The following is a 16,583-nucleotide window of genomic DNA, read 5'->3' as shown; positions in this document are numbered from 1 at the left end:
ACAAGGGCGCCGCAAAATCAAGAGAGTAAGCCGCCCATTATTTGAGATGTCACTGATAGAGCAGATGGATGGATACTTATATTGAGAGAGAGATCCCGGATTCAGTACCGCGTCTAACGTAACCCCGTACTGAAAAAGTTTTAGGGTTAATTTCTCGGTTGTGAGCCGTGTGCTAACCACTGCACCACGAAGCCCCCGATGTGTTTAGGAACATCTTCCCTAAAGTAGGGTGGCAGTTGATGCTTCAACAATTTGTTTATGGATGGAGGTGACACTTACCTTGAGAGAGGGATTGGAAGATTATCAGATTATTATCCATTTCATTTCATCCCCTTTACCTTCAAATCACACAACACAGTTTAGTCCACACAATGCAGTTATATTAAAACATTATTAAAGCCTGATCAACAATATATATTTGTAAAATTAATCATGGGAACAGCACAACCTTGTGTCAACAGTTCTCAAACATACTAACATTGCTTATATAAAAATAAAGCTGTTATATCAACAAACATTTATATTTTTTTCATTATATGTAGAGTAAAAATTCTGTTTTAAACATAGATTAAGCTTACTAACTTACATCCGTATCACAACAACCAATCCAGTTTCAGAATCTCAATTGTTTCATTAGTTGCCCGGTGATAATATCCTTAAACCCCAAGGAATGCTTCTTTCATGTGTAGAAGTTTTGATTTCTTATTAATCTGCTAAAACATAATAGAACTCAAAGTGTGTGTGTGTGTGTGTGTGTGTGTGTGTGTATGTGTGTGTGTGTGTGTGTGATGATTTTTTGTGCATATAGTGAGCAAACTACCAAAAAATTGAGGTAAATGAATCCAACTTTAATTCTTCAGAAAGACTGGTAGCTGAATAAAAATCATCATTGCTATTTCATTTGCAAGTCACACAAAACATATTTGCTTATAATAAAAATAAGAGAGCAAGTATCAAATGTGAGCACTCAAATAGTCTCCCACCAATTCAATTATTTAATATGCTGAAATCATGGTAAGGAATATTGCACATGGTTTACAAAAAGCGTAAGTCTTAAAATATGTCCCAATTACATAAGTATGGAAGTGTCTCTGCTATCAAAAATACTTGATAAATCATAAACTGACAATAATTACACTTCCTAACAAAATTTTCAGACATTAAATGGTCTGCATAAGGATAGCAAACCACTTCATTGCTCAGGCCTGAAGTACTTAGGAAAAGGAGGACATCATGTGGTCATCGATCATCTTTTGATGCACTGTCCATAGATCCTGCAGTGATGAAACAATCATTAGCATTGGAACAGAAATGAGTTTTTATGAGTATTTATTACATTATCATTTACCAAGAAATATCCTTATTTTGGATAGAAAGAATGCAGATGAAAAACAAATAGTTGATTATTAATGCACACTCTGAAACAACCCACAAACAATTACATGAACAACCAGGACATAAGTTTACATCACTACTACTACTACATATTTTAATGCTGAACCTCCACAATGTCAGTACTGATGGGAGTCTGAAAAGGATTAACATACAGTCCATTAGTGTACTTAACACACCTACACCTATACACACGAACGCAAGCACGCACACGCACGCACGCGCACGCACCCACACCCACACACACACACACGACATTTAAGCTCCAAACTAACTTTAGAACGGCACTCCACTACATGGCTGAGGATATGATGAAGAAGCTGATTGTGTTCATGATTCAAGAAAGATTGGAATATGAAGTGGTTGTGTGGTCTCCATACAAAAAGAAAAATATTAAGTCAATAGAAAGAATTCAGAGAGAAGCAACATAAAAGGTGCTAGGCTTGAGACATGACTTATGAGGAGACTGGAAAAATTGTGTTTGCCAACTTTGGAGGAAAGAAGAGAAAGGAGACCTGATTACAGTGTACAGGGCAATGAAGGAAATGTAAATGATTGACAGGGGAGACATATTTATATGGGACACTAGAAATACATGGTCACTGAAAAAAATGAGGAAGCAGTTACTGTCCCCTTTTGAGCACGTGAGATAGATAGATCGATCCTCCAAGCTCAGAGACCTTTTTCTGGGAGGGTAATGGCTGTTAATCACAAGTTCAGCATGTTACCAGACTGTGGGTGAATGACACACACAACCACACTAAAAGACTTGCAGAGAATAAATAATTATATGTATAGTTGTAAAGTTGCTAAGGTAGATGACGTGTGTTTGTGCGTGTGAGTGCATGCTTACTTGTGAATGGGTGTGGGTATGGGTGTAGGTGTGTTTAGTGATGAGAATGTCTCCTTGTGGAGGGAAGAGACAAATGGAGTTCCTCAGAGATCAGTCTAAAAGCTAAGTTTGACCAGCTGATACTAGGAGACTGGACCACATGAGCGTAGCTCATTTTCTATACATCACACGTAAAAGGCGCATTGGTTAAGAGGGTGAGACCATAAAGCCCTGGAAATGACAAGCTGGGATGAGGTGCTCCAAACCCTAGTGCCTCCTTGTGATGTCAGGAGGATCATCTGGTCTTAACCTACAAGCCACAACACCAAAACAGCAACCCCATGTTGAGACAAAGAAGCAGCGACCCCACAAAAATAATGGGAAAAGCTGCAGGAAAAGACAGCGACTAAGAAATATGACTAAGGAAATACACACAAATGAAGGTTTCTAAGAAAGAGATGGTTGAAGTTTATATGCAGGTCAGAATTTTCTCAGCTCTAGTGAGAAATGGGAGTATCAATGATGATAATATTATCATATGATATAGCACACATTAGTTTCATGTTGTACTAGTTTTATGCACTTGAAAATTTCTTATGTAAAATTTATATACTATTATACATAGTAGCCTATATGTTTTTTTTAACAGGGATAAAGCGCAATTTTGTCTGCTATGTACTATGTGCGGCATGTGTGTATGTATGTAGTTTGTGAGTTATTTATGGCTACTATGTAAAGAAAATTAAGTCTGCTATATAACAATCACTGCTGATGTGTCAAAACATACCCAATTTCAAAATTAATGCACAGGAATGCCTGTGGTCTCCATGCAGTATTCCCTTCTTCAAGGCAAAACATTGGAGTGATTTTTCTTTATTTTGTGGGTGTGCCTATACTACTACCCATAATGAATACCATGCTTGGAGTTCATAGTATCTATAATGGATCTGACCAATCGGAAGGTGCCATTTATTCAAGCATCCAGTGACAAGTATCCACAGCAGGTTTGTTTCTTAATTTTGGAGCTTCTCTTCCATTTCCCTATGCCAGCTGAAAGGGAGCACAAGGCAGGCAGAGTGATAACATGTACTGGATGCAAGCTCCATGAATGGATTGGGAAAACTTACGACCGCTTGATTACAGCATAAAATAATGGCACTGAAAATAAATGCCGATGGTGTTAGCAATAGTTTAAATGGAACCCAGAAGCTTATTGCAATTGCATTTTGCATTGCTTGTTCATCACAAAATCTGACAGGATTGTGAAGGTATCGAATATTTATAAAGGTATAAAGGCATTCATCACCCCCAGGACGGCAACTCGTTTTGTCTCATACTCACGCCTATTGATTGCGTACCTCTGTTGTGTTATGCACAGGGTACTTTATGGAGAATTTATTGTGGAAAAAATTGAGCAGTGTGCACTGGGAAACATGGTAATGTGAAAATGCACTGAAACACAGTAAAGAGTGGGGCACGCCGTGAGTACTCAGTTCGAGCACACACAGCTTCTGTGGATGTGGTCATGATCACTTGCCTACGTGGACGAACAACCCATATGGTGACAAACTTAATGCACTTCACTACTCGACAACCCATGTGGTGACAAACTTAATGCACTTCACTACTCGACAGCCCATGTGGTGACAAACTTAATGCACTTTACTACTTAACTGAATGCAGTGTTGTCACATTCCCCTAAATTAGGGAAAAGCTTATGGACAATATTTTGTGCATTGAACTGGAAGTGCACAAAAACGGAGTCCGTAACATGAAGCATTTACTGTCCCATCGAACAGTACAAACAGCAATGGCGTATTTTGGCACAACATAAAGGCTTTGCCTGCTTACATCCAAACATATAATTGTGTTATGGTTGTTGTTATGATGTATCCAACACAAGCATAAGCAAGCTCCAAATGGTGAAATATAAAAAAACAAGCAAGCAATTCAGGCAAAGAACCATCACCTTAGTGTAGCTCCTCATCGATCAGGCATGAATGAATATCATGTAGGTTCTGTAAATATTATTTTTATGATTATATGCTGAAAGACATGGCAGTTATGAAACAGATAAGTTGCATACCACAAAGCTATGAATGGAACAGTCAGTGAGTGTCTTAAAATATCAGATCCAAAATACAGATTTAAAAGGTTCACATTAACTTTTGGTTCTGTCTTCAAACAATAATGAATTTTGCATACAACTTATCAGAATAGCATAAAGGCACTAAAGGGAAATCATAACCCTAAAAGCAGTCAAATGACATGCAATCAAATAAAAGGAGACAAGAACATGCAAAAAGATTACATATAGAGAGATTACATACATAAGAGAAATAAATAGGAAATCTTTCAGTAATGATGAGGTGAAAGTATAATCAAATTAGGAAAAATGAGTGAGATTTCATATGACTGAAAAGTGGTGAGAGTGGTCTTTAGTGTGTGGTAACAACATACCCAAACTCCCCACTGATCCACCTCGAGCTTTGTCTGACATCTTGGAGAATGGCCACCAAATCTCTCTCACAAATTGTGCAAAAATAGTTGCTCAACAATATCATGACAGTGGAATGCAAAGTTTAAGAGCATATAAATTTCAGCAATACAGCAAATATATTTTTTTCCTGTAAATATGACCATTTAAAAAGTTTTTTTTTCATGCTGTGCTGCTGATGTGTACATAAACACTTTGATTTTATGCATTAGTCAGCTGTGTTCATACACACTTTAAATTTATGTATCAGTCAGTATTTGTGTTATTTTCAACTTGGGTTGATGCATTTGATTTATGCTTTAATTTTGGTTATTATACTCAGTGTAGAATTTTGTACAGATATAGAAGAAAAGCCAGGACTGTGCCCAGCAAGTGCAGGTAGTTTGTCTGAAAAGTCTGCAGTCTTGTTGGTATTTATCTTGCTAAATGCGAAACAATCTTAACACTATATGACCTTATTGGATTATCCAATTATAGTATACTAGAAGTGAGTTTGAGATCAGGTACAATCCTACATTCCTACAGCATAATTCCTGATCACAAAATCCTTGTCAAACTTGTAAATTTAATGTAAATATAGACACAAAACATTTCTAATAAAAAACTTGGAATAAATGTGAGCTTTAGTGTTCACTATATGTCTTGTCTCCCCTCCTTTGACCTTGGCAACGGAGAGGGGAGTGGGAAAGGAAGATTAAAGGAAGGGTGTGGAATTTTATGTTATAAACATGTAGAAGGTAAAATTACACAATTCCATATAAGACTCCTGAGTATCTGCAGTTATTGCACATCTGCAGGGGACCTGGATTGTTCATGCTCCTAAATTCACTGGGAAAGTGATGACAGGACATAGCTTTACTAGAGCAGTTTGAGTACACCAGACTCAATCCAATATGCTGCACTCTTTCCCCCCTTATATAATTTATCTTTGAAATGGCCAAGAAAACATGCTTCCGACCATTTTTCTAGAGATTTTTATGCACTTCAATTGAAAATAAGATTAACGGGGAGTTTTGACATGATGTTTCTACAAACTCAAAGACCATTCACGCCAAATTTTGGCTTCCTGTAAATTTATGCATTTGAATAACCAAAATAAAAGTAATCTGACTGGACTAGAGCTTCACACCACAAGGAAAGATCTGGATGTTAACATTTTTCCTGGAAAGCATCATTTTATAATTGCTCTTCATAACAGTCATCAACCAACAATACTGAAAGTGTAGTCGAAAACACTTAAAAGTGTGAAATCCCACCGCTTCTGCAAGAAAACAAAGTAATAAGAATGATTCATGCACTATAGGCTGACTTGTCCTAAGAAGTCGGAGGAAAATGGCCATTGATAGTGCATGGCTAGTTATTTCCTCCTCTAGTTCTTGGTCAGTCACAGCAAACACATGCTGCTAGTTATGCCACAGCACTGCCAATGCAAGCAAAATTCCTATCTCACTCTCCTTGTGCTATAGGAACTTTGTGATATATATATATATATATATATATATATATATATATATATATATATATATATATATATATATATATATATATATATATATATATATATATATATATATATATATATATGGAAAGGTGCTTTACTTCCTTAAATCTAATCTAAGCTACCTTTATGACAAAGTTATTAAAATTGGAAAATACTAACTGCATTTAGTGTTACTTTCCAAAAAAAAGTACATTTTACAGTACTTTCACAATGCGGAACACTTCATATACATGCGTCACCACCTATATGTACATGCCTGCATGCACAGATCTGTGAAAAAAGCTGCATGTGCTTGAAACACATCTAGTGACTATCACATATAAGCAAATAATGATCGAGGGGAGCAACCACTTCAGACGACATTTTTGTTATTAACAGAGCTAGCTCAAAATCAATGTAACACACAACAGTGGAAAGAAAACAATGATTTTTGAGTGCTTGCAATTGTAAATCTGTCAATTAGTACTGGAATTAGAGCTGATAATTAGGTTTTGTCCTAATTTTAAGCCATTTTTGAAACCTCACCACTCTAAGACTATTAGATCTACAATTTTGATTGCGTTCTCATATGAAAGAACGTGATATGCAAATTAAATTTAAAGAAAATATTTGTTACATCTGTTCAGATTTTGATGTTATGACCTCTTAATGCTGATAACCCTAGCAAGTCAGGTTATGACAAACTTTTATACTTGAAGATCTGTAATATGAAACTAAGATTTGGAGTGAAATTATTTTCAGTAAAAGTAGTCTATATTCAACCTTCATAAAAATAAAAATAAACTCATTTAATGTTGTAGCTTTAATACTCTTTGAGCTTTGAGGGTTTTAAGTAAAGAAAAAAAATTCACATTTAAAGAATACTCATTCAATCTTAAAAGTGATTTACAAACTAATATTATTTGCAAAATGAGCTAATTTTTACCAACTTGAGGATGCTGGATGAGCAAATTTTGCCTCGGGTGATATTCTCTAATACTTTTGGTGAGCTGCTAGCTTGATTACAGAAAATGCTGGGATGTCCAGATTTTTTTATCTATGAACCGGTCGCTCCCCTTGTGCAGTACATTAAAAAAATTATGGTAAAAAGGTTATACCTACAGCTCCTAGAAAATAAAGAGAAACAATGGTGTGCATCAATACTTGATAAACAATGTGCAAATACATTACTTAAATTGAAATTTTCATAAAAAAGATGCATTTCATTATCAGTTTCACATAAGTATTACAGGCAACATAAATGATCAGTAAACAATGTGCACTTGAATGATCTTAAGTACAAACTTTCATCTTTAGTGAAACCACTTAACATCAATAATAGTAAAAGTATAAAAGTACTAGTAAGTATAATATGGAGATGACTTATTCTTTTGAGAGGCAGACAGAAAGATAAATAGATAGTTAAAGATAGAGGGAGAGAAAGAGAAAGAAAAAAACCCACAAACCCAATCATCAGTCTTACCTTGAAGTACTTTACCGTCTTGACCTTGAGCTCCAGTGTTGCGTCCTCATCACACAGCATGATAGTTCGTGGGTGCTGCTGGAAGGCAGACACTGTCCACATGTGGTTCACCCCCTCCTCAATGGCCATGTGGAGTGCATAGGCTTTGTGTGACCCTGTGATCAGCACCATCACCTGTAGAGCACATTATCTATTTCATATAAAGTAATCATCATCATCAACCACTACTAGTCCATTGAGGGCAAAGGACATTCCTAATGTTCTCTATCTCTCTCTGTCTGATGCTAGTGCACTCCATCCTGCTCCAGCAAAGGTTGTAATTTCACCTCTCCATCTGCTTCTCTGTATCCCATGACTTTTCCTATAATTCCTGAGATGCCTCAATCATATTATTGTGTTTCATTTGTTATCAGTTAGAGGATATAAATTCAATGACAATAAGTATATTCCCAACTCCATAGTACTGATATTATAACCCTCCCAACTGCTTTAGATTTTTTTTTTTCTCGTTTTAATACTGTGGAGAAATATTCTATTGGTAAAATAATGCTACTTAAAAATCATTGATAAACCTAATGAAAGATACTCTACACCTCTTTCTGGCATTTCTCCAAAACCTAATCTCTCCACCATTCTAAGTTCACTTTCTTATGTGAATATTTTTAATGCCCACAACTAGGGTTGGAAAAAAATGTAAAAAAAAAGAAAAGAAAAAAACAACAACACTATTTTGTTTTTTTGGGGGGAAGGGAGTGTTTTATATATATATATATATATATATATATATATATATATATATATATATATATATATATATATCTATATATATATCTATATATATATATATATATATATATATTTTTTTTTGGGGTGATTTTTATTTTATTTAATTCCTTTCATATAGTATTTAATGTAACTCAGTTAAAATAAGTAATTACAAAGTACACTTGACCCTTGATTTCCCAGAATAATAGGGAGAAGCATGTGTCCAGGAACCTAACCCCATCGTAACTCAAGGACTACCAGTATACTAATGCAAATTATTTACATACTTGAATCCAGTACATAATGTTTTTACATGCAGATGTAAGGTCACAGCATGACTGCTTCAGCACAGGACAACATTAAACAAGTACGTTTGGCATGCATGTGGCTACCCAGTAGGTGTTGCGGACACTGACCAGGGAACGGAATCTGATATATGGCCAGACTTATGTTTCAATACCAAGACTTTGTCAAGCATATGTCAGGAAATGTCGGAGATAGCTGGACACTTGGGTTTTGCCCCAGACTTCTATTTTGATTCTCAGACTTGAGTGGCAATTGTGGGACATCAGATTTTGTCAGGGAAATCTGATATCCAGGAAAACAAGTTGAGTGTAATTTAAAATTAAAGAAAAGGTTTAGGGTTATATGAAGAAGAAGACACTTGTTCAAGACCAGTTGTTTCAAGTTGGTCTGTGTTAACTTGCACTGTACAGGAAACTTTTGTTTCACTCTAAATTACTTTTTAATTGCTTTTTTTTAACTGATTTACTTTTGAATGTCGGATAACAAAACAAAAAATTCAAAACACAAAAAAAGAATAAAATCGAATGAAACCCAATAGGTTGTTAAAAAAAAGGTTATTCCCAACCCTTTTTATATCAAAGCAGCAGCTATAACACAAGCACATGAAACTAGGAACTTTCACTCAGGAAAAAAAAAAAAAATAAATAAATAAATAAATAAATTATGGAGATCAAAATACATTGTAAAATTTTAATGAAAATGTATGCAGAGCTCATTTATCAATAGTTGCAAAGCTACATTTTCTTATGGAAACTTCGGCCATGCTGGGCTCTTTTGGGTTTTAGTTTTTTTTGGGGGGGGGTGGATTTTTTAATGCCAACCCTCCCCACAACAAAAGCTTTACCACAAGGCACCCCACACTGATCATCATCGGACTATATTTGCACCTTACCTCTCTGGCATCCATAACTGTGCCAACTCCAACTGTGAGGGCCTGTTTTGGCACCTTGGACATGTCATTGTCAAAGAAGCGAGCATTGGCTGTGATGGTCTCCTGGTTCAGGGTTTTAACACGTGTGCGAGACACCAAGCTGGACCCTGGCTCGTTGAAGGCTATATGTCCATCAGGCCCGATTCCTGAATTTGCAAAGTGGAAGAGAGTTAAACCCCTTTCAGGATCTAATATTACAGAAAGAAGGAAAGAAACAAACTACAGCAGAGAAGACATCATTCATTAGAAGTAAATAAATAAATAAATAAATAATTGAGTAGCATGATTAACTTGCCTCCCATGAAGAGCTCAATCCCCCCTGCTTTCTTGATCTTATCCTCATAAAGCTGACACTCCTGCTCCAGGCTTGCAGCATTGCCATCAAGGACATGAGCATTGGCAGGGTCAATGTCGATATGTTTAAAGAAGTTTTGCCACATGAAAGTATGGTAGCTTTGGCTGTGGTCACGTGGAATACCTGAAAAAAAAAAAAAAGAATATAAATAGAGTCATGGGCATATGTCATGTTGTTGGCAATATTTTGTGAAAGTTAAAAAAATCCTTGTTCTTTCATCATTGTCTACTTGCTCTTCATAATTTTAGACACTTGTAATTCTGCACTGTGGCTGATACTTGACCCTCCAACTAAGCATCAACACACTGGTTTATCACTAGAGAAGATGGAGATAAGTAGGAAGGGTACAAGTGGCAAGTGTGTTGTTGGCATTAGCCACTTCATTTATGTGCATGTTATTGGTCTTTGTCAGGAGACCTCTTTGTTGTCCTGAAGAAGGAAAAGAAGATTAACATTTACCAAAATGTTCTGATGTCCTTATCACTTGTCTGGATGATGAATGAATTTGGAGTGGCTGCTCTTGGTTTATAAACTGATCCAGAGGTTGAGAGAGCCAGTCAAAGGATCAAGACAGCTGAACTATCTATGCTCCAGTGTTTGTTATTGTTCCTTACAAACAAAACACAGATCAGTTCCTGCATTAAAATTCACTCAAGTGTTTCCATGGCAATAATCCACTGAAAAAACTACTAAGTCCATGTGAGCAAGTATCATATGAAAGTGGGTAAAATAGTCAGTGTCTCTGAAATAGACCACTCAGATCTTGCTCACACTAGTATATAGTATTCTTATGGGCTTAAATGTTTCTTTTTTTTTGTTTGTGTATGTTTTTGTGGTTAATATTAGCCACAAATAAAGGGGGCTACCTAGATTTCAATGGAACATGATTAATACCAACCAACATATTCATCCATGTTGAATGTCTTGACATACTTGAAGGAGATTTTTCCAGCTTTGTGGTATTGCACCAACTTTTTGTAAGTGCCAAGAGGTGTGCTGCCTGCAAAGAGAGAGAAAAGTATTAGTTTTGTTGTTCCTTTTACTATCTTTCACTCTTAGATTAGAGATTAAAGGAAAATTGAATAAATCTACTTGTAATGCCCAACAATGATAAAAGCATCATAAAACAAAAGCCTATGTTCAATTTATGTAAGATTAAACTGTATTGATTCCATTTCACTCCTACACCAGGAGTATCTTCATTTTTTAATCATACAATTATGAGTAATGTGTATATTTCATACAAGCTTACACCTCTAAAGCAAAAGTGACTGGATTAAACTCTACCTATTATTATATTAGGGATAAGGAATGATGGAAAATGGCTTACATACACTTTTCTTGTTGACAGATATCAATCATTTGAATTATGATATTTTTGAAATGCCATGTTTGATCTATAGGGAATAATGCCAAATAATGCTAATATGCTATGCTCTGTCTATTTCTAGCAGGTATTGGGGGACTTTTCAAACTGCATGTAAGGAGCACTGTGCCATCCAGTCCCTTGGTGTGAAGTAGAAAATGAAATAACTTTCATTTGCTTCTCTAAGAGGGCTGTAAGGGGAGTACTACAATATTTCATTCAGATATTTATTATTTTTTTTACTTCAAGACTTTTGGGAAGAAAGGAATAAAAATCATTGCTTGAAACCACCTGCCTCGAATTATGGAAAAGGCATACTGAAAGGAGCACCAGAAAGACTCACCTCATAATGGATCAGTTACTTGCTCCTCCAACCCTTGAATGCAAAGATCATCTTTGTCTCCATTTGCTTTTTTTTAAAAAATGCCATAAGATACTTTCAAAAGTTATCAAATACCTATTTACAAAAAAAGCCTGAAATATACTAGATCATCAAGATTACCTCTGTGGTACAGTGGTTAGAATGACTACCTATGAATCTGTGGGCCTGGGTTTGAATCTTGGCCCAGGCAGTTGGTGAGCAGCCTAACCAGCTGTTAATTCTCCCTTTCAAACTTATGGGTATCTGGGAAGGGTAAACTGTAATAACTTGGATGTTATGCTGACTCTGTGTCCCAATGCAGTGGGTTACCCAACACAGGCTCAACGGCTAATGTGACGGAGACAAGAACTGAGGTCATGTGCAACTTAACCATATGTCATAAACTTTGCCTTGGTTTGCAAGATTCTCTGGTCAGGACCTTCACTTTCTGCACTCTCCTGAAAGGAATCTCAGTTTTAGTTGTAATACTGTAAGAGACCAAAACAAAACCATGTCTCACCTGTTGGCAAACCGAGAACAAAAAATTTATCTGGTCCAGGCTTGAAGTCATTGATTCTTTTGATTATGTACCGAGCAGACCACTCAGCCACCCGCTCACTGTCCTCGAGAATCACAAGTCTCATCTGGAAGAAAAAATGCGGCATAATTCAGTCATAGGAATAAGAATATATATTTAGTGTGAGTGACTAGTCAGCTTATACACATGGTAGCTCTGGATACCACAACACCATCTATCCCTCCTATTAATGAATGTGTCGGATCATATTTGCACCCACCACACTCAATTTGTTGATTAATTCTTGCCAGTTTTAATTAAATCTGAGGATATTATCATATGTTGTGATTTGGAAATAAATTTGCTCTAAGACTTCCATACCTGTTTTCAGTAAAATTGTAGTGTTTGCCCATACTCCCCTCTCTCCCCCAAAACAAGCTTTGGAACCTGTGGGAATGTGGGGTTTTGGGTGGGGGACACGAAATCCGTCGCAATCGCATATTTATTAGTTGGTGGGGGAGGGGAGGAAAAATACCCTAGATCTAGGAAAATTCCCTACATTTAGGGATTTTCTCCTCCCACCATCACTAAAATAAGTGTTTGTGATGAATTTAGTGTTCCCCATACAGAAACCACGCATTCCCACTGGACCCCAAGCTTGTTTTGGGAGAGAGGCATAGTGAACCCACCAAACGATGCTCACCTCACCGGTCTGGCGCAGCGCCGACGGACAGCTGTGTCCACATAAACCACCTACACCACACTCACGACCTCTCGCTATAGTCAATCTAGGAGAAATTGGCGGACGGGGGGATTCCGCGGGGGTCTCTCCTTCCGTACCACGCTGCCACATCTCTGTCTCCAGTTGTGGGATTAGTGATCAGGTGTGAAGTGGACCACCATTAGCCTCCCTTCGATCATTTCCTCCTCCTCCTCCTCTCTCTCTCTCTCTCTCTCTCTCTGCCTATAAGACAACATATATTTTTTTTTTTTTTCCCAGCCCGTTCTGGCGCAGGCGAGTGTTTATAGTGGCACCATCTTGCATTGGCTTATGCTGCCCTCCCAGAGCTCATCTTTAATCCTAGAATCTAGAGTCCGGGTTGATAGATGGTCTTCTGGACAGCATGTGGGTAGTTTTAAGCCACTCAGTGGCAGCTGAAAAATCCCAGCTTGGTGGCACCGGTCGGGGATTGAACTCGTGTCCTCCTGAACGCGGGGCCGTCTTGCTATCCATTCAGCCACCGCCTACCCGTCATGCACTCATGGTCCAGTTTAGCACAGACTCTTTCAATAGGGTAGTTCTTTCACTAACATTAGTGGCTCTCGCTGTTCTTGTATGATAAATCCTCTGTTGTTTTTTTCATCTAAAAAGTATATACTTGTTTACATTGTAAATGAGTTCTTTCTCGTGGTTGTGCAGCCAATGACGATGTGGAGAGGCAGGGAGAGGGAGGGGTGGGAGAGGCAGAGGCAGGAGTGGGCCACCCATGGGCCCACCTGGTGAGCCTTTCATGACCTTGAGAAAAGTGACCTGGGCTCTGGATGAGCAGAATGACAACGTTGGACGTTGTCAAGTGTCATGGTATTTAAACAAAATCTTTGTAATCATCTTAAAAACAAAATACTATTAACGCTATATGACCTTATTGGATTATCCAATTATTCAATTAAATTCATTTAAAGGTAGTAAATAGCTGACATATGAGAGGAAGCGAGAAGTGTTGAGTGTGTGTGGCAAGGTGCGAGGCGGGGCTGACCCGCAGCTGTCACCCCCCCCATCCGCCAGTTTTAAATAGATTGACTATAGCACCAGTTCGGGTAGCTTGTCACCTCATCGCAAGGTTTCCTCCTGCTAGTAGAGTCCGTGGCACAAAACACGGAGTATCTTCATTGTTTATCACTGACACAAGCAAAACCACTGGCTACCCGTGATCCATCCAGCGCTGCGCCCTAGAGACTACTGTGGGTTCTGCCGCAAGTGCAGGCTCCCGAACCTCCTGCCCAAGCTGTTCGAACACGAGAATCCTGACTAACCTGCTTTCGAACCAACCACCAACAACCAAACACTGTAACACTCCACCTATGTACCTACACAGAGCATCGCTATTGGCTGAATACAACTTAGACGTGTCCTCAGCAAAGAAGATTATTGGGTGGGTACTTGAGAATAACACAAACCAACTAACAAACATTAGAGAATAATTAATAACATGAATTCGAATGGAATTTTTTTTAACACAAGTAACCTGCGTTCGAACCTGCTTCACGCGTTCGTGATACAAGAAAGTGAATACACAGTCGTATATGACATGGTTGCAAGATTCTTATGACGAAAATTACTTACCGTTTAGATGCTTCATAAGTACCTTAATTGTGGCTTTCAAGACAAGGTAAGCAAATCATGTTTAACAAATAGGGCAAATTAATGGGAAGTAGCCCAAAAAGTCGCATGGAGCCTCGAAAAGTAGCCCAATAAGCTATGTATACTCTTCACCCAATCTAGCAACACTCATACGTACGTGTAAGGGAAAGCATAAAGTACCTAATCTAACGTAACATAACCTAAACTAAACTAATGTGGGTAATTCTTTACAATAGGTCCACCTCCCCCTCCCTAAAATGGGGAAAATTCCCTACTCCCAAAAGTTTATGGAAACTTCCTGTCCCGCACTACATATTTCCGATGGCTCACACCGTATGTCAAATATATTTAAAATACTCTAAACCTAACTTTACATAACCTAACCCTACATCTACGGTATTTTTCAACCCCCCATAACTCAAAAAACTGTGTTTGCAACACATTTCATATTAACCGCCGCATTCCCCACAGTCCCAAAGGCCCCATAGCCAATTTTGGTTGAGAGGGGTGAGTATGGGCAAACACTAGAATAATACCCTGTTTTCTGGTAAATAAAACTATCCACAATGAAAAAGCATCATAATCTGTTGTATTGACTGCAACCAGCGAGATGGAAAAGCCACTCCTTTACCAGTCGGCCAAAGAGGTACCCCACTCACAAAGAGTCCATCCTCCTGTTACCCACTCGGGGGAGACAACGGAACTCAGAAGATGCCCACTGCATTGCCACCACATGTATTACCTGGATTCCACTCCACTATATCTCCACACCACCTCTGCAAGTCACAAAACACACGAGAAATTGATCCAGACAAGGAAAGTCACTCCTTAACCAGTCAGCCAAAGAGGTACCCCACTTGCAGAGTGAGTTATGAGAGGCTCACCCATCAGGCGGGTCTGGCACTACACTACCCAGATATGAACAGTAGTGTCTCTGAAAAAGACCACTCAGAAAAGCTATATTTTTCCCCAAATCTGGATTTGTCATCATGAACTACTGCTACAATTAAGTCCTGTTAAGTAGTTTTACCACAAGAACCCCAAGGGCAGAAGAGATGGAATTAAAGGAACCGAATTCAGTATACAGGTTTGTGCATCTTGCATCATGACAATGATTGTGTTAAAAAAAAACTTTGAATAACAAATAGATGAAGCCAGTGTAGCCCACAAGCAGTGGCAGGGTATAAATATCATGGGTTACCAGGCAAAGTTAATGTTAAATTGTGCTGTTATTGCCCCATCGCCGGCCCGGCGCCGGGGCGGGTCAGTCACCCCGGCGGCCCCAGCACTCCACCAAGGACAAGGAGGCTCCTTGCACTCCACGTATGAAGGTGCCGCCGCGTACGTACGTGCATTGCTCCCCCGTGTTCATTGCCGGCCCTGAAAACTACACAGACACCACAATATTCCACATACCTTTAATATGTCACTGTTTCTTAAGATTCCTTTGCAAGAAAGACGCAGGGACGCTAGGCCGACACAAACACAGCCGTTGCAGTGGTCGCCTCGCCGCCGCTGTACTGATAGCAGCAGCAGTGTTGTGCTGCACCCGCCGCTGTCAGGCTCAGCTGAGTTGACAGCTGTGGCCTGGCGCAAGGTTTTCACAATGGTTCGCCTTTATTATAATTTCTTGGCCTAGATACAAGTTTGTCAAACACGTGCACACTACAGCTATTCCACTGATATACAGCATTTTAATTGCAGTGACATGCTGCCAGAATGATACACATACCTATCACGATGAAGGAGTTGTATATTAATTGAGTCACCAATCCCTGGGGGTTGAAAGATGCCCGAATATATGAACGTTGACAACAGATTTTAATAACAATCGCCTACTTTGCACATGGGAACTTTTTTTGTGCAACACCACCGCGATCGAATCCCGGCTTAGATAATCGGCAAGCAGATATGATATAGCGTGTAGCCAGTGGCA

The 16,583-nt window shown here is 38.4% G+C and overlaps 1 protein-coding gene across 2 annotated transcripts; it reads right to left on the bottom strand.

Moving 5' to 3' along the window:
* Nucleotides 1–390: 390 nt before the first annotated feature.
* On the bottom strand, nucleotides 391–16,234 carry LOC127006563 (glucosamine-6-phosphate isomerase-like). 2 transcript variants are annotated; one of them, XM_050876566.1, is made up of 8 exons: nucleotides 16,064–16,234; nucleotides 12,289–12,412; nucleotides 10,940–11,041; nucleotides 9,982–10,164; nucleotides 9,648–9,832; nucleotides 7,685–7,858; nucleotides 4,194–4,242; nucleotides 391–1,274 (listed from the first exon to the last, which is right to left on the bottom strand). In XM_050876566.1, exons 2-7 carry the CDS (start codon nucleotides 12,410–12,412, stop codon nucleotides 4,195–4,197), a joined length of 816 nt encoding a protein of 271 aa, XP_050732523.1. In that variant the 5' UTR covers nucleotides 16,064–16,234; the 3' UTR covers nucleotides 391–1,274; nucleotide 4,194. The 2 variants fall into 2 exon arrangements, with proteins under 2 accessions (XP_050732523.1, XP_050732517.1); XM_050876560.1 differs by lacking the exon at nucleotides 4,194–4,242.
* Nucleotides 16,235–16,583: the final 349 nt, after the last annotated feature.

Source organism: Eriocheir sinensis, chromosome 3 (assembly GCF_024679095.1).
Source record: "Eriocheir sinensis breed Jianghai 21 chromosome 3, ASM2467909v1, whole genome shotgun sequence".
NCBI lineage: Eukaryota > Metazoa > Arthropoda > Malacostraca > Decapoda > Varunidae > Eriocheir > Eriocheir sinensis.
This window is presented reverse-complemented; position numbering and strand designations above follow the sequence as displayed.

What these genes read in the sequence shown, in the direction of transcription:
- LOC127006563 (XM_050876560.1), bottom strand. Translation starts at nt 12,412, where the DNA reads ATGAGACTTGTGATTCTCGAGGACAGTGAGCGGGTGGCTGAGTGGTCT. An exon ending in TGTTCTCGGTTTGCCAACAG is followed by an intron (nt 11,042 to 12,288) that starts GTGAGACATGGT and finishes CTCTCTTTGCAG; the next exon opens with GCAGCACACCTCTTGGCACT. An exon ending in CAACATGGATGAATATGTTG is followed by an intron (nt 10,165 to 10,939) that starts GTTGGTATTAAT and finishes TTTTTTTTTCAG; the next exon opens with GTATTCCACGTGACCACAGC.